The sequence below is a fragment of the Cheilinus undulatus genome, linkage group 8, assembly GCF_018320785.1.
Source record: "Cheilinus undulatus linkage group 8, ASM1832078v1, whole genome shotgun sequence".
Classification (NCBI taxonomy): domain Eukaryota; kingdom Metazoa; phylum Chordata; class Actinopteri; order Labriformes; family Labridae; genus Cheilinus; species Cheilinus undulatus.
Window position 1 is genome coordinate 41,600,738 of NC_054872.1, and position 21,590 is coordinate 41,622,327.

General features: G+C 38.0%; 2 protein-coding genes across 2 annotated transcripts; both read left to right on the forward strand.

Annotated features, from left to right (window-relative positions):
- The first annotated feature begins 1,429 nt into the window (after window positions 1–1,429).
- LOC121514173 (membrane-spanning 4-domains subfamily A member 8-like) lies at window positions 1,430–5,612 on the forward strand. The gene is made up of 6 exons (XM_041794272.1): window positions 1,430–1,615; window positions 2,311–2,430; window positions 3,080–3,136; window positions 3,264–3,473; window positions 5,132–5,248; window positions 5,547–5,612. The coding sequence occupies exons 1-6, from the start codon at window positions 1,430–1,432 to the stop codon at window positions 5,610–5,612; spliced, it is 756 nt and encodes a 251-aa protein (XP_041650206.1).
- A 2,839-nt stretch (window positions 5,613–8,451) lies between these two features.
- LOC121514099 lies at window positions 8,452–17,826 on the forward strand. Its single transcript, XM_041794186.1, has 7 exons — window positions 8,452–8,526; window positions 9,647–9,840; window positions 10,110–10,229; window positions 11,807–11,863; window positions 11,983–12,210; window positions 14,537–14,659; window positions 17,137–17,826. The coding sequence occupies exons 2-7, from the start codon at window positions 9,664–9,666 to the stop codon at window positions 17,197–17,199; spliced, it is 768 nt and encodes a 255-aa protein (XP_041650120.1). The 5' UTR covers window positions 8,452–8,526; window positions 9,647–9,663; the 3' UTR covers window positions 17,200–17,826.
- The last annotated feature ends 3,764 nt before the right edge of the window (window positions 17,827–21,590 follow it).

A 21,590-nucleotide genomic window follows, 5' to 3' on the forward strand; every position in this document is an offset into this window, starting at 1 on the left:
GCACGTCAAGTATGGAAGATGCAAAGTATGTGTGTAAACTTTTTAAAAATATTTTTTTAATATACATTTTTTATGGTTTATTTATGTATTTATTTTTGTCTTTATGCGTCTCTATAATTGTATGTGCCATACATATTTGTAGCTATGTATGTACATATGTACATGTATAGGTACATATAAGTCACCTTGTTATCTATATATAAGTCATCTGAGTTTTTGACCGAAATGTGACAATGTTAATGAAAAATTTAATAAAATACAAACTATATATATATATATATATATATATATATATATATATATAAAATTTCTTCTAATATTTCCCCAAATTTCCAAACAAATTTTACCAAAATTTCTTGGCACATTATGGAAAATTGACAAATGAACTCCCTAAAATTCAAAGAAAAGTTGGAAACATTTCACTGGGCTTTTCAGGGGCCCAGGTAGTTCTCTGGACAGGCCTGTCTACAATCTCTTTAGCTTTAAAGAGAAGCCACCTCTGCTGCGTGCGTAGTCATCTCATCTAGCACATCTTCTAACCCGCAACAAGAGCAGAGTTTTGAAAATCTTTAATACTTCTTTTCTGGTCAGAATATGTCTGACAGTTTCACGACCAGCAGGAAATTCCTCACAGGAGCTTTAAAGAAATGCTTTAGGAGTTGGATTTGTGATCTCCAAACTTGAGGACATGTTCTGCATGTCCCTGTCACCCTGCTCTTTAATTTCAGGTTTTAAGAGCAGCACATTGATGAAAACAAAGCAGTATTCTCAGATTTTCTCTGTGTTCCGGGTCAAGCTTCTCTGCAGATTTCAGATGGAGGGAGGCACTGCCGGGAACATGGGCTTTTTCTCCGCCTCCTCAGATGCTGTAAGACAGGTTCTATTGGGTGAAGCACAACAGTTTTGGTTCGTCTTCCTCTTGACAAAAAAGGTATGGTTCTTGTCTTTTGTTTTTCAATAGAAATCATTTAATTATTGCATCTAAAATTTTTGTGCACAAGGTTTTGTACAGCTACTTATCTGAAGCTTTTTAACAGTGAGGACCTCAGTTAGAGGGGATTTAGAGAGTGGTATGTTATTACTCTTTGCTGATCTTATAATGCCTGTGCTTGAATAGCTCCTGTAGGGAAAATATGCTAAAACACAGGTTTACTGTAAATGGCTTTGTCGAGGTCTCCTGTGCTGCAGCTGTGAGAGTCATTAAAAATGCCTACACAGAAATGGTTAATCTCCTACCTGGTTTGATGGCACAGTTATAGTTTTAATCATCTTCATATCCAGCTCAAAATACATACCCCCACCCTGATTGTAAAAAGTAAAAATGCAGTCTTTGTATTTTGACTTTTGATGAATAATATAACAGCAGCGGTGCTCTTACTCAGGGGATAAGTTTCCTCTCTGGTCTCTTTCAGTCTCCAGGATCAGCAGGATGTCTGTGAGTGTGACCAAAGGTGACAGGGTCACTGTGCTCACTTTTACCACTGACCCCCAGAGCGCTTTACCTCCAATTTGCCAAATCTTGAAGAGCCTCTGCTACAGCCCTGGGTGCTTTAGGTGCTGCTTTGTGTCCCAACACCTGAAGAGGATCCAGGGAACCTCTCAGTCAATGCTGGGGGTGAGTTACAACTTCATATGTCATCCAAATCTGTTTTTATATTCAAGATTTTGGAGAAGAGGAATTTCTTGTGTGCTGATATTAACCACTGGTTCCTAACCTGGTATCAGGGACCCTCCAGAGGAGATGCCAAACTACTCAGGGGGTGTGGGGTTGGGGTCAGGCCTCTGAGGTTACCAAAAGAAGATTTGAATCTATCAGCTACTATCATGATAAAACTTTCAATAAATTGTTTATATAATGGTGTTTTGGTATTGGCCAAGTTTATTATGGTGTTATTCATTAAAAAAATCAAATCAGTGCTGATTATGAATAGAAATGTCACTTTTTTCATGTGTCTTGGGGAGAGGAGGGCTAAACTTTTGTCCAAGCGGGGAGGGCCAGCTTAACCTGGGGGCGGTGCTAACTCGCTACATGACATCATGAGGGCAAAATCTGAGAACGGCTTTTTTCAGTACACATTTTCTGAAAGGTGGAGAACGAGAGGGTTGAGGGAATTGATTTTTCTGATTCTTGGGGGGATTGTGGACAGGCCAGGGTCACATATTTTTGTTAGAAAAGCCTGAAAAAGTATATTTTGCATATGTGACCTTTTAAGTATTAACAGAGTAACTCTATAGTTAAGTTTAACAGTGTTGCTGTACTTTTTTACTGTTATTCATGCTTTAATTCATTCTGTGTTTCCTCCTCCACAGGCCATACAAATTATGGTTGGGCTGCTCACCATCGGCCTGGGAGCGATCCTCTACAACAGTGACAGTACTCCTTGGTGGTTTCTTGACTACACCATGTATCACTTTTGGTTAGGCGCATTGGTGAGCAACCTAATGTTACGGTCTTTTTTCAAGAGATTTTTTTTTTGATGAGTTGTATCCTAAGACATCAGACTGACTGTTTCAGGGGTCATTGTTAAATTAAAGGAAAAATCTATTCATGGATTAGTATTAGCTAAATACAACAGCTGATCATTTTGTACTCCTCTTGACTCTAATAGTGATAATGTGTGCTTCTCTCACTTATTGTGCCATGCACTGTTTACTTGTAAAATCAATTAATCAATTATAACCTGCATGTTTTGGAATAAATTTCAGATGACAGAGCGAGTAAAGTGTAGGGTGGCGAGATTGATGACTTGAATAAATATCAAGTGAATATCAAAACAGTATACAATCTGAGTTTTAGTGATGAAATTAAATTAGACAAATGGCAAAATAAAGATTTCAAGAGTGCCTGTTAAACATGAGGCCTAATGACCTTTGACCTCTGATCTGGTTCATCCTTGAGTCAGAGTGGACATTTGCCTAAAGCTTGAATAAAACCAAATATGAACTTTTGAAACCCAGCTGGGCGTAGTGAATGATATTCCAACTGTGTATGATCTTTGATATTTGTGTATAAGAGTGGTGGAAGTTTAATTAGATTCTTCTTATTTGTTTATTTGTTGTTGTTGTTTGTCATCTTCAGTTCATTTGCTTTGGTGTATTGTGCATCCTGTCTGAGAAGTTCCCCAGTCCATTCTTGGTGAGTATTAGCTTTATAAAACCCTACTGTTATATATGATTTATTCAACTCTTCTGTTAAGGTTTAGTTTTTATATTTGATCGTGCTAAAATGGATTACTCTGGTTCTTTGTGTATTTTTTTCTCAGGTCAACCTCAACATGATTGTAAATGGTGTTGGAGCTGCGTTTGCCACCACAGGCATCGTACTCTACAGCTTGAACATGAACATGCTGGTGCAGTTTCATGGAGGGTGTGGTTATGACTATTTTGGTTATCCAGAAAATGACACGATGACACAGTCTTCAGAGATGACGCTCATGACTGAGAAATGCATGGAAGCTAATGCAGTGACTCAGGTGAGTCTTTTATACCCACACAAATGCCCCAACGTCTTTATTACTTCAGTTTGGACAGGTAATAGGCCAAGAGATGGAACTGAGTCTTCAGCCTCATGGCAAACAGCTTTAACACTGGTACTGAGCCATGCTCCTAATCATGCATAACTTCTATCCTTAAAACCAAAAGATACATGTTATGAAATAATTCAACCCCTGTACAGTGTGTCCCCAGAAAGATGTGAACTATTCTGACCAAAATAGTTTCTTGAATCAGGTCCAGGCTGTAAATATGTATTTTTAATCTGTTATAAAAAAATCAACACACAAGGGGTGCGTTTGATTTCCAGTGCTACTTATGTACTGGTTTCTTTTTTCAACACTGAAGGTTGCAGCTTGTTAAAAACCAGTGGATGACATGAGGATCAGGTGGTATGGATGTTTTTAATATGGTCAAACCCTCCTGGGGTATACAGTCTAACTGCTAGGTGTTTAAAAACCAAATCATACAGGTGCTTGCTGGCATGCACACACGAGCACAGCAAGCAGATATGTGCCTCTACAGGAACTTCATTCATACCTTTAAAAATAACACTTTTTTTTTTTTCACTTTTTCCCGTCTTAAACAAAGAGGGGCACAGGAACAGAACCTGGCATTTAAAGGGTTACATTTCTTGAAAATTATGATTATTTAATTTTCATGAGTAGAGGGGGACCTAGTTCACAAAATAAACTGAAAAGTTTTAAATATAACTATATAAAAATTTTATAACCTAATGTATGAAATGAGCCATTTTGGTCCTCAAGGGCTTATGTGTCACTTTTCCTTTTTTTTACATTTTACAATGCGTGAAAAATCATAATGCATAAAAATCAATGTTGCAAATTATTATTGATATATAACAGGCTCTTTTGACCAGGAAGAACTTCAACTTTGCTTGTAATATTTTAAAAATAACATTTATTTTTTTCACTTTTTCCCAACCAAAACCGGGGGGGGGGGGCATGATGACAGGAACTGTCATTTAAAGGGTTAAATTTCTTGAAAGTTATGGTTATTTAATCTTTGTGAGTAGAGGGAGAGGTGGTTTGCAGAAGTCACAAAAAAATGTTTAAAAAAAATATGAATGTGTAATATTTGTATAGCTTAATATATAAAGTGAACCATTTTGGTCCTGACAGGCTTTTATGGGTGTAAAATTTTAAGGGCCTCCAACAGTGAAGAATCTTTTTTTTTCTGTGCTTGAAAACCTATGTTTATTAGGAAACCTTTGCAGGGCAGCTGGAAGGGATTTCTTATTGAAACTGAGTTACATCAGGAGGTCACGTCCATGAAAAATTTGTCAGACTGGGTTAAACCAAACAGGACCACTTGGTGGAACCGCAGTATATGGCGCTTTCCTCCAAATTAGACTACTGAGTTGCTTGTAATGTGATATTTTGCAGCAACATCTAAAATTTGTATTAACTGTGACATATGACAAGTAATGTGAGAAAAAAAGCTCTTTTCTTGTAAATGTGCTTTGGCTATGTTACTTCCTACCCAACATAAACCCAAAAAGGCACATTTGCGTAAGACTCAGTGGGAACAAACTTTATAATGTTCAACCTGGTAAGAGTGATTACAGACTGCAGATAAAAATAAAACTGAAGTTCTCTCTGTTTTTCTTTTCCTTTAGCGGATTCTGATAGGCATCAATGCTTTGCTGATCATCTTGTGTGTCCTGGAGTTATGCGCTGGTTTCAGTTCAGCTATTTTGGGGACAAATGTGGTGGGGACAAGGGAGAAAACAGAGGTAGGATCTGTAAAATCATATTTTCCTATTAAAGGGTGCTGACAGCCTAATAGTTTGGTTGGGCCCCATGTGTAGAGGCTATATCTCAGCCTGGGTCCAGGCTAACCTGTGGCTCCTTTCCCATAAGTCAGCCCCCATTTGCCTTTAATGATTTCCCGCTCTATTAACCCATCATGTCCTCTTCAAATAAAATCAATCAAAATTTGGGGTATTTAAGTTGAAAGAGAGAACTTACAATAGTACTTTTTTGAAATCAATTTAAAATAATTGCCTTGCTGATGGTATTTTTCTCTTTCAGAGCCCTGATGACCCAGAACAGTACAAACCACTGCTGGAGGACATCACCAGTGACCCTGTGGTCTAACTGAAAATCCTTGCTTTGTGTTTTTTTTCTTACACTGTACTACTATATAGTCCTGTGCCTTTATACTGGTAACTTTACGTCATTTAGCATAAATGAGCTACACAAGTTCAGCATGTTCAGTCTCTGCCACACGTCTCTGTCCTTTAAAATATTAGCTCTTACATTGATTATTGGTTGTTTCATTGTTGATGTTTATTTAAAAAAGAAGCTTTTATACACCATGTGCTTTTTCTTTAACACTGCATAGCAGCACCTGCGTCAAAATGGACTTGAAGCACTTTGTGGCCCTTACTGATGTTGTTTCTTCTTGTCTAGATCTTTGCTTGTCTTGTACTCACTCTCAAATGTACGTCGCTTTGGACAAAAGCGTCTGCTAAATGACATTGTACATTTAACATTCAACTTACATTTTAGATCTTTTAAACTGATGTGAAGTTCACGTATACACCACTTTTCATTTCTTTTTATCTTAAAGCTATCAATTTTATAATGATAATGTATGTCTAGTAGTAGTTCAGAGCAGGCCTGCCCGCAGAATTGGCTGGGCCCCTAAAAACCCAGAGAATGTTCCCTTTAAGATTGTGGTTTGTTGATGATATCAACATATGTGGCGTTGGATCAGTGACATTGGTGCTAGCGTCCTGGCTAACAGTCACATCATATTTTAGCTGAAAAGTGTATCGAGCTGATTTGCAAATTACTTATTCTTGCCACTTTTTAACCCCCTTTTTTTTTATCACTGTTTCCATTCATTTCGACACATTTTTCCACTTTGAATCCATTTTTGCTTTTAAACCAATTTTGCTAACCTTAGCATTTTTTGACCATTTTGCCCCCTTTTTGTCTTTCCAACCCCATTTTTACAGCTTTTATTGTGTATTTGCCAACTAATGCCACTTCTTTCACAATTATTTAATTCGTTTACATTTGAGTTATTTGAATTCCTTCTACTCTATTCTGTGGCGTCCTGACATTTGTGCAGATCAGAACTCAGCTATAAAATCTGACGTTACTTTCCTAATTGTTGTCACTATTTTTGACAGAATAACCAATTTTTGCCTTTTTTTTGCCTATGTTGCCATTAACTGGCCACTTTTAATCATTCTGTGCCATTTCTTTTGACACTTTTTGCTGTTGTTGCCACTTTTAACCCATTTTTTTCTTTTTTTTTCATAATTATTCAGTTCCTTTCATTTAAAGCTGTCTCCGTTTCTTCTTTATTTTCGGCATCCTGATGTTTGTGGCTTAGTTATGAAGTCTGACATTACTTATACTAATCATTTAGTACAGTGTGCCCATCCACATTGTTAACATTACTGATAAAAAGGTAATTCTGTGTGAAAAGGGGGCTCACAATTTTTAAAAAGACTATATTGTACCACAGCATAAATAAAAAGTTGTTTCTTTGATAAAAGTGGTTATTATTCAGGTTAAAAATAAAGTTTGGTCATCACCGATTAACTAAACAATGGACCATGATTTAACTGACCTGCATGGGCCCTCCATTTGGCTCTTCCCACTGTCCTCCCTTATGAGCGGCCTTGGTTCAGAGTATCCAAAGATTTACAGAGCATACTCATTTACTTTTTAGACTCCATATACCCATTTCTAAATATCATCTCCTAAGATTTGAAAAAAAAAGCATCAAAAAAGTAATCTGCATACACCAATGGACTGCTTTTTTAACAAATTACCCTAACACCACAGAGGAATATGAAACAGTTCTCCGTTATCCAAAGAAATTCAAGAAAAGATGAGAAACAAAGTCACTGACATCTATCTGTCTGTAAAGTGTTAAAAGGCTATTTCTAAGGCGTTGGGACCTCAGTAAACCACAGTGAGAGCCATTATCCACAAATGGAGAAAAGTTGGAACAATGGTGAACCCTCCTAGGAGTTGCCAGCCAACCAAAATGACTTCAAGAGCGCTTCAACGACTCATCCGGGAGGTCACAAAAGAACCCAGAAGAGCATCTTAAGACCTGCAGGCCTCATTTGACTCAGTTAAGTTCAGAGTTCATGATTCAATGATGACAAAGAGACTGGTCAAAAACGGCATCCATGGGAGAGTTCCAAGGCCAAAGCTACTGCTGACCAAAAAGGACACATAGGCATACCTCACATTTGCTGATAAACATCTTGATAATCCCCAAGACTCTGGGAAAATATTCTATGGACTGACAAGACAAAAGTTGAACTTTTTGTAAGGTGTGTGGCCCGTTACAACTGGCATAAAATTAACACAGCATTTCATAAAGAAGGGTAGGTCTAGTCTGTACTCTTTGTTAAATGCTTTGCTGTTCAGAACTTTGATGACCTGAGACAACATGTCATGAAAAGAACATCATACTAACAGTCAAACATGGAGGTGGTAGGGTGATGTTAGGGGTCGTCTTGCTGCATCAGGACCATGACTTGGTCCATGAGTTCTGCACTCTAGAAGAGAATCCTGAAGGAGAATGTCCGGTCATCAGTTTGTGACCTCAAGCTCAAGCACACCTGGGTTATGGAACAGGACAATGATCAAAAACACCAGTAAACTCCAAAACCCTCCAATGTGACTGGATTAAAACAATTCTACAAGGAAGAGTGGGCCAAAATTCCTTCACAGCGATGTAAAAGGCTCATGGCCAGGTATCGCAAACACTTGTAGTTGTTGCAACCAAGGGTAACAACTACTAAACTTCAGGTCGTTCCCTTAATTTCTCTTTCCTTTTTTTTAATATTAAAATCAAAGCGGAAAATTCTCAGATTTCTTTCTGTTCGGGGTCAAATTTCTCTCCAGTTCTCAGGAAGAGGGAGGTACTGCTAGGAACATGATGGGACCTCCTCTTCGCCCCCTCACAAACGTCATCAGACTGGTACTTTCAGGCATAGCGCAACTGTTTTGATTTTGTTCCTGTTGACACAAACAGGTATGTGCTTTGCCTTTTATAATAGAAATCATTTAAAGAAGACTATTATTTTGAGCCAATCATTGTACATGGTTCTACAGCTATTTACAGTAGCTTAGCATCCTGTAAAAGTGTTCAGTGCTTTTTGCTGATCTTGTCTTGTCTGTGCTTCCTGTGAATCCTTTAGTAGAAGAAATCACTTCCTGCTGTGTTAACTCTCTCATGTTCCACTCAGTTGGAAACCTTTTTCTGAGGAGATGCTACCAGAGGCTCTATCAGCCTGCTTGCTGTAGATCGCCTTGTTTAATCCCACCTTTTGGTAGCAGACGGAGGTTATAAAAACTAAAAGGTTCGCTTTTGTCAGTCATAAGGAGGAAGTAGTGTTAAATGAAGGCTGCTTCATTCAAGGCTGTCCACAAGAGGGCGATAAAGGGTAGAGCTTTCTGAGGCCCAGCCAGACTGGGGGCCCATGGGAGTCAGCAAATAATGGCCCACTGTTTTAAATTAAGCTGTGATAACTATACTTTATTTTTCACCTGAATAATTTTCATTCTTATCAAAGTAAAATAGTTGTATCTATTTATGTTTTGTTACAATACAGCCTTCTTAAAAATGTAAGCTGCCTTTTCACACAGAATTACCTTTTTATTGGTAATATTATCAATACATATGACAGATACAAATATCTATCCAACAAGGGGAACTTGTCTGATCATGCAGGGTTCCTTTTGATGGGCAACAGCTTGGCAAAAAATGGGTAAAAAAAATGGCAGAACGTTAAGGAACAAGAAAAATGTGGGTGAAAAGTGACAAAAATGAAGGGGCAAAGATAGCAATATTGGCAAAAAAAGGTGCAAAAATGGGTTTGATGTGGTGTAAAAAAGTTCCAAAAAAGTGACAGAAATGGGTAAAAAAAGTAACAAAGAGAAGTGGCAAAAATGGGCAAAATGGAAAAAAATGGTTCAAGTTGGAAAAAGAAAAGGCAAAGCATCAAGTAGTAAGGTTGATCCCCTTTTTACCCATGCTGTAAAAGTATTTATTTCACTTACAGATAAAAAACATGTTAAGTTTAAAGTTACAGAACAATAGCAGCTACACTCTAACTTATGTGATGTTAAGTTTCCTCTGTGATCTCATTCAGGCTCCAGGATCAGCAGGATGTCTGTGACCATGACCAAAACTGACGGGGTCACCTTCCTCACTCTGACCACCGACCCTGAAAGCTCATGTCCTCCACTGTGCCAGATCCTTGGAGGCCTCTGTTACAGCCCAACTTGCTGCTCTGTGTCGCAGCGGCTGAAGAGGGTCCAGGGAGCTTCTCAGTCAGTGCTGGGGGTGAGTTAAAACCTCATATACATTGTTCATGTTTGTTATCAAATGCTTAAAGCTTCTCTGGTCCACTGTCATAGCTCTGAGACAGCCTGTGAGTAACGCTCCGTGCATGTAGAGGATATTTATATAGAAGTACACCAAGATTTTGTGAGAGTCAAGGATCTATTATAAGGTTGGGTATTAGCTTCATTATGCCACCTGGTTACTGTAGTTTCACAGTTCAGGTATTTGCTTTTCATGCTGCTATTCATTCTGTGTTTCCTTCTTTATAGGCTATACAAATCATGGCTGGGCTGCTCACCCTCGGTTTTGGAGTGATCCTTCATGCGAGTTACACCACTCCTTGGTGGGAAATTGAATACACCATGCATCACTTTTGGTTAGGTGCTCTGGTAAGCAATCTAATCATATAATTTATGCTCTTTTTGTGAATAAAGGTACAGATCAAAGTTTAGAAAATTATTTGCTTCACAGTAGACTCTACAGATATCTGGGAAGTGGCTCCACAGTCCACTGTCAGAAAAAAAACTACATTAAAAATAGGTAGAAATATTCCTCTATCTTACATGATGATATAGACTGAGGGCCCAGCAACATTTAACGATTAGCAGAAGCCTTTAGATAGCTGGTTGGTTCAGCTGTATGGACAAAAGAGTTCTGATTTTAAACTTTATATGGCAGAACTTCACAGTGGCCATGCAAACACTGCAGTAAAGGGGCCTCATGGCACATTCCTGATGGAGTCAGATATCAAGGAACGATAATCGACTGCTTTACGGAGTTGCAGCAGGCAGATCTTTTCAGTCATGAGCTCCAAACAGATGCAGTGTGTGCAGACCCACCTGTAAGCTACGATCCACTAACTGTTCGAGGAGACTTAACAGGCGGTAAACCAGGAGAAGGCATGGGAAGCGCTGGGCATATTTGGGATCCAGGCTGAGATGCTCAGCGTGGTGAAACCTCCCTCCTGTGGTTGAATTCTTGCAGCAACCCTCTTATGACTTTTGGAAGGTGTTTGACTTGGTGAGCAGGGTTGCCCTCTGGGGGATTCTGGAGCCGTGTGGGATCTCACGTTCACTCACAAAGATGATGTCTACCCTGTATTCTGGTACAGAGAGGGTCATAAAGTGTGGTGGCTCAACTTCTGTCTTCTTCCCAGTTGATTCTTGGGTGGGGTAGGAGTGCGTCTTAGCCCCTGTGCTCTTTAGTACCTGTGTGGACTAGACAATGGGGTGGGTAACAGGGATAAGAGAACTGTGATGTGTCATATGATGATGCCCAGATCACTGGTCAGGACTTTGCTGATGATGCTGAGAGCCTTGCAGAGACTGTAGGTGTCCTTGTGGGGACTCTTTTCTGGCTGAGTGAGGAGGCTGAAATGTTGGGACTGTGTGTCTCTTGGGCCAAAATAAATATCCAGCCATTCAGGGACACCAAGGACGCTGACGGCATGGCTGAGATCAACCACAGACTCACACACAGGGCGATGGATACATGAAGCAAGGTGGTGTGGCGCTCCTGGTATCTGAGCATGTCGACAAAAATCAGACTCTTTCGGTCCTTCTGGTCTTACTATACTCTTGTGAGGCCTGGTGGCCCTTTGTGATGACATCTCTTCAGTGCATCTCTGGGTGCTGTGTGTCTAATGCCGACACGCTCGGAGCAAAGATGGGAGGGGTGAGTTGCTGGACACAGGAGCAGCAGCTGGGCTTCTATGGACAAACATTCACTGAGTTATAAAAATGCACAACCGAATATGCTTAACAAATGGTTTTGAGAAGAAAATGCTATAAAAAATAAAATCTGAATAATAAATAGAATAAAAAACAGATTTTCATACAGACTCCATGCAACAAAAAAGATATTGCTTTACATCTCCATTAACTCCAGAGTACTACTGTACATCATCTTTGCATTGAAGCTGATGGAAAGGCCAGTTTATTCTGTACCATGTCTCCTTTCTTTTTAGTTCATTTTCTTCGGTTGCATGTGCATCCTGTCAGAGAAACGCCCCAGTCCCTGTATGGTGAGTAGCTCAGCCTGTCATCCTGCTGTTATCTCTCACTTTCCTTCTCTTTTTCCTTTACTCTATGGTTTTAGAATTCTATACTTGTGCAAAGTACAGAAGGTTTTCCTTTTTTTCAGGTCATCCTCAATGTGATTCTGAACCTAGTAGGAGTTGCGTTTGCCATCACAGGCGTCGTCCTCTACACCATCAACATCTTCCTCATCAGGCTGTGGTGGGGAAATTGTGACCCAGATGACTACTGGAACAACTACAGGTACAACTATGGGGAACGGCCAACCTCGACTTCGTCTCCAGAGGAACAGCTAATGATGAAGAAGTGCATCGAGAGCAGAGAACTGACTCTGGTGAGTTTTTAATGCCTTTAGGAAAAAAATCAAACAGTCTGATGAGTGAATACCTCTATGTTCACAAATGAAGGCTGTCTGTGATGTGAAATTTACTTCTTCAAAATGTTCTTTTTCATGAGCTGTTGATTCTTTTAGAAAGTTTTACACCTTATCACTCTATTAAAGACCCTGTAAAGTGAAAATAGATCTGTATTTAGGTTTGTTGTATGGCAGGTCACTGTGTTATGAACCTCTAGTTCAATTTTAGTCTGATAAAACATCTCCAAGTTTATAGAATTAAGCTAGAAAATCATGAAAAATGGGCTCCAGGATGGCGTGGGCGTGTCTGTTGAATGAGCTGAAGCCACGCCCACTCAGAAGAAATAGAGTGGTACAGTCGTGACGTAATTTTGTAGGCAAACCCAGAAGTTCACATAGCATGGGTTTCCTCGAACCTGTGGGATTTTTCACTGGGTTTTTGGATTGTTGGTGAAAATAAGCTCTTTGTCCAGTAAAAGTTTTTGAAACTTACATGTTTTGTTCATAAAGATAATCTTCACAAATTGATAATATAAGCATCATATCTGGTTCGTTAATCTCACTGACGAAAGTAAAAAGCTAATGTCCTATACTGAACTACAACACAGTCAACTGAGTTTAACGTCATCACCCGCGGATACATGTGAATGACAGGCTCAGTTTCCTTGCTTCTGACGATGACGTGTAATCTTCCTGACAAACGCTGCAGTCCTTGTTAGCTATCTTTTAGCAACCGCCTTTATTAAGACGTGAAAAGATACACAATTCAAAGGTGGGGCACGTTTCAGATGTATTTTATGTTGTAGGATAAAACGTTAAACTCTCTTGAGCTTGTGTTCACCACAGACCTTATTTCAGGCATTTAACCAAAAACTTATTCAAAAATCCCATAGACTTTCAGACGAGGGAACCAGAAGTGCTAAAATGCTAACTCACTTCCGCGTGTTAGGACTCATTCCTGCAACACTCTATAGGATCCTCTCAAATTCAAAAAATGTAACAATCTGAATGGAGGAAAGCAGTCATGCCATCATCTAGAGTCCGTTTTCTGGCTCAAATCTCTGTCATGATACTTTAAATGATCCATAGACCACTGTGGCGGATAGATTTGGCAAATTTAGCTCACAGTGAATAAATAAACACTAATACTAAGACTAATAAACAGCACTGAACAGACTGTTAACTTTCAATAAAGGCAGTGACATCAGCTAACAACAGACTGTACTGAGATGAACTGCTCTGTGATTTTATATCATAGTGTGAGAGGGGCGGGGTCATTCCCCACTGTGGGCTCGTGACATCACCAGCCAGAATTCACTCCAATGAAGATCTCAGTGTTTTCACATGTTTACAGCAAACACTTTCCAACATATCTAGAGTGTTAAGACATACATTTTGGATTTCACTTAAGAGGGTCTTTAACTCATCAGTAATAATAATAAAGGATGCACCATCACTTTTTTCCAGTACAAACTCCACTAACATTTGGGTTCTCACTGACAAAGAGTACAAATATTAGTCTTTAATAAACAATAACACAACATAAAATCACAAATTAAAAACTTGTTCTTAAATCTTAATCAAGGATGTAACGGTGGACAGGTCAGTGCAGTCTTAATGCGTTTTGGGGAAAATGCTTGGTAGAGCTGATAATGTAATAATGACATAATTTTACTACATCACACGATGTAGCAACGATGCATTATGTAACAACATGTCTGTATGTTTGTAACAACAATTATGTTTTCTATGTTTTGAACAAAGTTAGCTCATCAAGATTTCTCCCTGATAAGGAAATAACTTGAGAGTGAAAATACTGTAAGCATAACATTTAGTTTGCCAAAATGTCACATCCAGAGCTACCAAAGTGACATCATGGAGGTTGAATTTACAGCAAAATAAAACACTGGCCTCCTATTCTTTTGATATTTAAATTTTTACTTCTTTAAAGCTGTAGTTTCTTGTCCATTCATAGTCATTTTAAAACTAAAGCCTTCAAAGTGATGTCTACAACCCTATGACAGACACCACGGTGGCCTTCTTTATTTCTGTTTTGCTTTTTTATAGTCAATAAAGACGTCTTTGTGTTTCCATAGTCCTCTCACCTAATGAGATCAATGGGCATAATCATGCATAGATTTTTATAAGAGAGGGAAAGATCCAGTTTCTTAAACTCTGACAATCCTTAACATCAGTCCAAAATAAAAGAAGTGCAAAAAAAGAAGAGCACATTTGAAAGAACTGGGCAGAGTTTGATGTGTAAATGTGTGTTTTTAAGTTATCCCTGTCTTTTTTGTCCACACAGCTGCTTTTGAGAAGCATCAACGGCATGCTGATCGTCATTTCACTCCTGGAGCTCTGTGTTGTCGTATCTTCTGTTACCTTAGGGGTCAAGGCTTTGAAGAGAAGTGGCAAGACAGAGAACAAGGTAGACTCTGATAAATCCTAGTCTACTGTGACACTCAGGAAAGGCAGACTCACAGCAAAAGCTCTTTTCCTCAGTTGCTTCTTACTTCTTTGTGTCTGAATGTACCACAAACCTCTGTTATGACGCCATCTTTGAAGACTTGAAAAATGAGTCAAGTCATGAAAACTTGAGTCTGAATTGAGCGTCAAGTTTTAGGTTGTTCAAGTCTAAGTCACCGATATGAATTTAGTTGAGTCCTCATCCCTTGAGTAAGAGTCTAAAAGCCTTTGCACACCAATGACAATCTGGATAAAAAGCATGAAAATGCATTTCCAGAGGCAAGATTGATGCAGTTGATCAAAAAATCCACCATGATTTGAAAAATAACAAGCTGCAATTTTGTAAGGCAAAATTACATTGTTGTTTTGAAAGCTTGCCTTAATCCTCCTAATGCCTCATTATCAATAAAAGTGTGTAGTTAATATAAACTGTAATTAAAATAAGTTATTTTCTTTAAATAAGCCTAAAACCCTCTTCTTTCACTGTAGTCCAAATGCAGTCAACACTTGAGTCCTCGGTGCTCGTGTAAAAGTCAAATCACCAGGACTCTTCAGACTCCACAAGTTTAATTCCTTGTCCAAAGTGTCACACCACTGCTCATTAATTTGATCAACAGACAGATACTGTGACAAAAAGTGTTAGTTGGTGCATTTTGATACCCATTAAGTTTTCAACCTCTTCCAAGAGGATCTGGCTACAGGCTTCTATGGTGGGTGTCTGGATGTAGACCTCTACATTTCAGTGGTTACAACAAGTTTTTGTTTTTTTATGGCTAAAAATCAAAATTTACAGAGGGGGATGCATTTAAATGTAACACACCACAAACTAATGAAAACCCAAAGAGGTTTAAGGTTCGGCATCCCAACCAAAAAGATTAGGGTTAGGGAAAGGGGGATAAAATTGAAAATAACACACGATAAAGGAAAACCCCAATAAGGACTAGTACATCACTTCCTGCCCCACGTACAAGCTTGCCCCATTCTAGAGGTTTGCAGTAGATGAGCCCAAAACACCCCACTGCAGAGGTCTGCGACTGGATGCTCTCACCTTTTCCCCTCTAAAGCAGTGGTTCCCAGCATTTTTCCTTTTCTTGTATTTAGAAAACCCTAAGCCACCCTGAGACCCACTTGGAAAAATAGCAGATCAATTTTCACGGTTTTCATTGACAAAACAAAATAATGGGCCTACATACACTTGTTCTTGACAAGTGGACGACAGCGTATGAGGGCCACTCTAGAAAAAAAAAAAGGATTTTGTTTTTATTCAGATAAAAACTTGACATTCTGAAGTTTAAAAAGTTATTCATGTACAAAAAAAAAATAACGAATTTCTGCTTTGAAAGTCATTAATCAATGTAAACCAAAGCTCAGAATTTTTGAGATTATTAAGTCAAAAACTAAAAAAATCCAACCACTTTTTTTCAGTTTAGTTTCTTATAAATTTTGACTTTACACTGGTGTTGATTTATCATTTTGAAATCTTGAAATTTTTGAGTCTCTAATATCAAAAATCAAGACTTTGTAAACTAATTTTTTTTCCCATAAATTACCAAACTTTTAAACTCTGAAATTATGAGTTTGTTTTCTTGTACATATATGACTTTATAATCTCAAAATCCTCTATTATTTTTCCCACCAAAATGTTGCTTTATTTTTTTTTTAAATGAACATATCCTCTTTATTTATTTATTTTTTAAATGACTCCTATAAGCCATCATACATTATATTTCTAATAATGGTTTAAAAAAAAAAAAACATATTGCAGGCATCTGCCCAAAATCTTGTATCACCTTTTTTTTTTTTTTTTTTTTTTTTTTTTTTACAATTTTAATTATTGTTAGATAAACCAGTGCTATTATGCATCCTCTACATATGTCTGTGGTTTTTAACCAATATTAGTGAAATAAAAGTTGTAAAAAGGTGCTGACTCAGACCATTCAGTGTTAGATCAACTGAGAGCTTTATTTCCATTCCCTGAAAAGTGGTGATTTTGGAGATATGAGGTTTTGGGCCAACACCAGCAACATGCACATCTAAGTTTGACCACTTCAGACTAGACAGTGTCCCGAGCACCCCCTAAGATCTACGGCACTCTCCCTGGGGGTCCACAGACCCCAGTTTGGGAACCACTGCTCTAGAGGAGTCAGCCTGCTGCCCGCTGGCCGCAGCTTCCAGGTTAATGAGAAGACATGAGCGTAACACGAAAGTCTCTCTCTCTCTTTCTTTTTTTAAAAAGTAACTTTAAACTTTTATTTTAAAACTGCACGAGGTATTAATCTTCTAAGGAGTTTCTCACAGAAATAATTCATTAGGCTGTTGGCTTCCTTGTTGTATCTGATTTTATTGCCTTAATATTTAGAAATGGTGCTTTTAGTTCAGATAGAAAAGTGATACCTGCTATTCTTTTTTCACCCTGCTGATATCATTTTTGTCCTCTAGAGTCCTGATGATCCAGAATACAAACAACTGATGGAGGAGATCACCAGTAACCCTGCAGTCTAAATAAAAATCTCTGTTTGGTGATTTTAAAAACCCAGACTATAACACTGGGTGCTTCGTATTGTTTAATGCAGATATGAATCAGACTCATTTAACAAGCAAAGTCTCTGATGAACTTCCAAATCTTTTTTTAAGGACTTCAAAATTTTTGTTTGTGTATATTTGATTATTTTGCTTATATCTGAGCTTTGAATATTCAATCAAATCAACAAAAGCTGAACTTTGGTTGTAGGTTTTATATTACCTTTATTGACATTCTGAATGTATTCTGTGAATTAATGCTTCAGACCCAGACCAAAACATTTTTTCATCAGGGGGGTCTTTTGTATTTAGTGTGATGTTTTTTAAAATGCACTTAATTTTTGTGGCTGAAAATTTCCTTAAAAAGTGAACAGCCACAGCAGGTTTGTTCAAACTCGGTCATTCCCACATTTCCTAAAAAGCTCCATTTTTAAGTTTCAGCTCCGAGAGCTCTGGCTTTAGTAAGTAATAGAGCCATCCGCCTAAACAGGTAGTGCTCAAGACCACCACAGTCCTCCACCACTCCACAGCCTGCTTCAGGGGACTCGGGAGGGGGAAAATCCTCCACCTCTAAAGGTCGCTCTGAGGCAGCAGTGCTGCGGGACGCTGTGCCACTTTCTGGCAAGGGGAGTCACTGTCACTCCCGCCTCATCTGGAAAGCTCCGTCCTTTTCCCCTCCCTCCTCTCAGCACCAAACTGCTCACTTTCTGTGCATTTTAAAAATCCTCAAGTGGGCGGAGTTATCTTTGAGCTGGGGCTTCACTTACACTTTAAGTTTGGAGTCATGATTGGTTTTTATGTATTTTAAGTTATTAAAATGAAGAAATTCATTCACTTATTTTCAATCTTGAGAAATAAAACCAGTGAAGCTCTTTATTTTCATACATCTTGGTATAGCAGATGGAATTCCTGTCATTGTATTTTTTATAGCTGAATGATGATTACATTTTGAAAGCTTGTTAATTAAAAAACTACATTCAAGATGGAAAACCTGTACTGACTCTCTCTTAACACTTTTCTTTCAATGACTGTTTACTCACCGATTGATTTGGGAATTAGCCTACTATGGTATTAACTGTGACTTTTATGATGAATGGTAAAAGGACTTAAGCTTGTACAGCACTTTTCTAGTTGTCTGATAACTCAAAGTGTTTTTACACCACATTTATTCACTGATGGCAGAGGTTGCTATGGAGAATCAGCCACCAGTGTTAGCTAATCCCATTCAAACACTTCATACATTTATTGTCTGACTTTAGTGGAAGAAGATTTGAACAAAGGAAAGAGGTGCTCTCAGGTCCCAAGAATAAAACCATGAAACCAAACAAGGAGAGGTCAGACTTGTAACTGGCATAACTGGCATGTTTTCACATTTTTTACACTCCATCAAGACATGCTCAGAGCAAAATACAAATATAACACAATCAGCAGTAACAAACTAAAACCATCATCATAAAGAAAAGGACAAAAAATAAATAAATAAATAAATAATGTCAAAGAACATGAAGACTTAAAAAGTTGAAACATAAAGGTGCTTTAGCCAATAAATCAAAGGCTTTTTAATTTTTGCAAAACATAGGCCTTAGATTTTTCTGATAGCAATTTTTTCTCCACACTTAAGCAAGTTACAAGTCTCTACCTCTCCTTCTCAACCTCACCTTTGATTTCAAGATCTATAACAGTGTCTACTGATCTTAAACCCAATGGAAGAGAGCTCCAAAGAGGTGCAGCAATGACCCTGAAAGCACAGTCTCCTTTGGTAAGGCTGGAGTGTGGAACAACCAACGGACCCTGATCGGAGGACTGAAGAGTCCTGCTGGGATTGTAAGGTTTTAAGAGTTCTGAAAGGTAGGCTGGTGCCTGACCATGCAGGGCTTTAAAAGTAAACATAAGAATCTTCAAACGTATTCTGAAATGTATGGGAAGCCAGTGGAGAGAACACAGAATTGGTGTGATGTGTGACCTTTTTGAAAACTTGGTAAGTAGTCTGGCTGCAGCGTTTTGAACTAATTGTAGATGATTTATAGACGTTTTACTGAGACTGTTGAAATGTGAGTAACAGTAGTCTAAACAGGAGGAAATAAATGTATGAATAACCATCTCCATCTGAGCTGTAGAAACAACATGTCTTAGTTGAGCGATATTTTGAGTTGGAAAAAGCAAGAACGGACCAGATTATGGACATGCTGGTCTACGTAGAGACAAGGAGTGGCTAAATGAAACACAGAGATTACAAAAAACAGGTTTTACACAAGTGGACAGGGTATGAAGAAATATGCTGAGAGCAGAACATGGTAAACTGAAGCCCAGCAAGTCACAACAGATGGGAATACTGACGTCAATGTAACATTACTGATTAAAACAACAATGTAGTGTCCAGCTTCAGACTTATGTTAACTCCTCTGTTTTTCTCAATTTCTGCATTTATGATGATGAACAAACTGGTGTGATATTTCACAAAAAAGTTTCTAAGTTAACTCTTAGAGGTCCACTGGCTATTTTGCCATTTTTAAAAATTTTCTTCTGACTAAATAAATCATTCAGAATATGTTTACTATGCTCATGGTTGATGTAATCTTTTTCGGCACTACCTCAACTTTATAAAATCAAAACTATTTTACCTTTTTAAGTTTAATTTACTGTATTAGATATAGGGCCTCCAAAAACAAATCATCCCACAAACATGATTTTTAAATTAATTTTTTTTAAACAATATATTGTCATTTTTAAAAAGGAATTACAAAATGCTGAAATTTTGAAAAAATACCAGTGCCAGTCCTGTACAGCATGGTCCACTGTCCCCTGTGTGTGACATTACTTTTTATATAGAATTAAAATGATCATATTTCCTGTTTTATTTGGTCTATTGACATCAAACAAAAACTGAAAAAAGCTTAAAGATCATGCTTTCCACACAAAGTGATTGCAAAATGTGTTTTTTTTTTAATGCTGTCATGTGACAAAAGTAGCGCATGATGATATCATGCCGGCGTGATCATAGACCCCTAAGAGCTATGCCCCCTAAAATCTCTCTGATTAGTTTATCATAGTAACATATTAGCCACAAAATCAAAAAAAGAATCAACTTTAAGTATTTACAGTGCTTAACGAATTTATTAGACCACCCTAACCCTAACCAAAGTGAGGTTTATGCCATAGCTGCCCTAAATTAACTGCATTGGTAATTACCAAAATCATTTTTTATGTTTCTGCAATGGTTAATACAACATTATGTAGAAGCTCTTTAACACAAATGATATTTTTAATGCTAAAATAGAATTATATATAATTAGTATTGTTTTACTGATTTACTAAAAAACTGAAAAAATAGTAAAGCACATTAATATTTCTTGATGACAAATTGTAGTTATTTGCGTACATTCCTGAACAGAAAAATGAGTTTTAGAGGTTAAATTATACTTGATTCATTTCTGACTTCTCAGAGAAGCCCAGTGAGCCGGCTCAAATTTGATTGAATTCAGTTTGAAATCCCTCATTCCTGTTCAAAATGGTAAAACGTGGAGAGCTCACTGAAAATGAAAGAGTTCGCATTAAAGCACTTCATGATGCTGACAGATATTAGACAGATATTTACTGTGGATTTAGACTAACGTTTGAAGCCAATTACACTATTTACAGCTCATGAAGAAGGATATTTGAAGCCAATATAGGCAGATATTCTCAGCTGATATAGGGCAAATTTTACAGCTGAAACAGGCGGATATTTTCAGCCAGTTTTGGGAGATATTTACAGCTTTTTTAGGCCCAAATTTACAGCCAATATAAGTAGATATTTACAGTGACTATAGGTGTATTTTCACTGGTGATACAGACTGATATTTAAGCCAATAAAGTTTGATGGTTACTGCCAATATAGGCCAATATTTAAAGATGATACAGGCTGATATTTACAGCTGACATAGGTCAGTATTTTACAACTGATACAGACTATTATTTGCTGCTATTTTGGCCCAAATTTACAGCCATTACAAACTGATATTCAAGCCAATGTAGTTTGATAGTTGAAGCCGATACTTACAGCTGATGCAGACTGAAATTTACAGCCAGTATAGGCAGATTATCACAGTGGGTATAGGCTGATACAGATATTTAATCCAGTATAATAAGATATTTCCAGCCAATTCAGGCACAGTGTCATCTCCAAGGTAAAAATGCAAGCACACCCATGCCGTTTTAATACTAACATGTTATAAAAAGAGCATCATGGAGGTGGTAGGGTGATGTTAGGGGTCGCCTTACTGCATCAGGACCATGACTTGGTCCATGAGTTCTGCTCTCTAACGGGGAATGCTGAAGGAGAATGTCCCGTCATCAGTTTGTGACCTCAAGCTCGGGCACACCTGGGTTACTGA

Bases quoted from the DNA above. Each gene is read 5' to 3' on its own strand.
- LOC121514173 (XM_041794272.1), top strand. From the start codon at position 1,430: ATGTCTGTGAGTGTGACCAAAGGTGACAGGGTCACTGTGCTCACTTTT. The intron at 2,431-3,079 runs GTGAGCAACCTA...TGTCATCTTCAG, and splicing joins ACTTTTGGTTAGGCGCATTG to TTCATTTGCTTTGGTGTATT. The intron at 3,474-5,131 runs GTGAGTCTTTTA...CTTTTCCTTTAG, and splicing joins AAGCTAATGCAGTGACTCAG to CGGATTCTGATAGGCATCAA.
- LOC121514099 (XM_041794186.1), top strand. From the start codon at position 9,664: ATGTCTGTGACCATGACCAAAACTGACGGGGTCACCTTCCTCACTCTG. The intron at 9,841-10,109 runs GTGAGTTAAAAC...CCTTCTTTATAG, and splicing joins CTTCTCAGTCAGTGCTGGGG to GCTATACAAATCATGGCTGG. The intron at 10,230-11,806 runs GTAAGCAATCTA...CTTTCTTTTTAG, and splicing joins ACTTTTGGTTAGGTGCTCTG to TTCATTTTCTTCGGTTGCAT.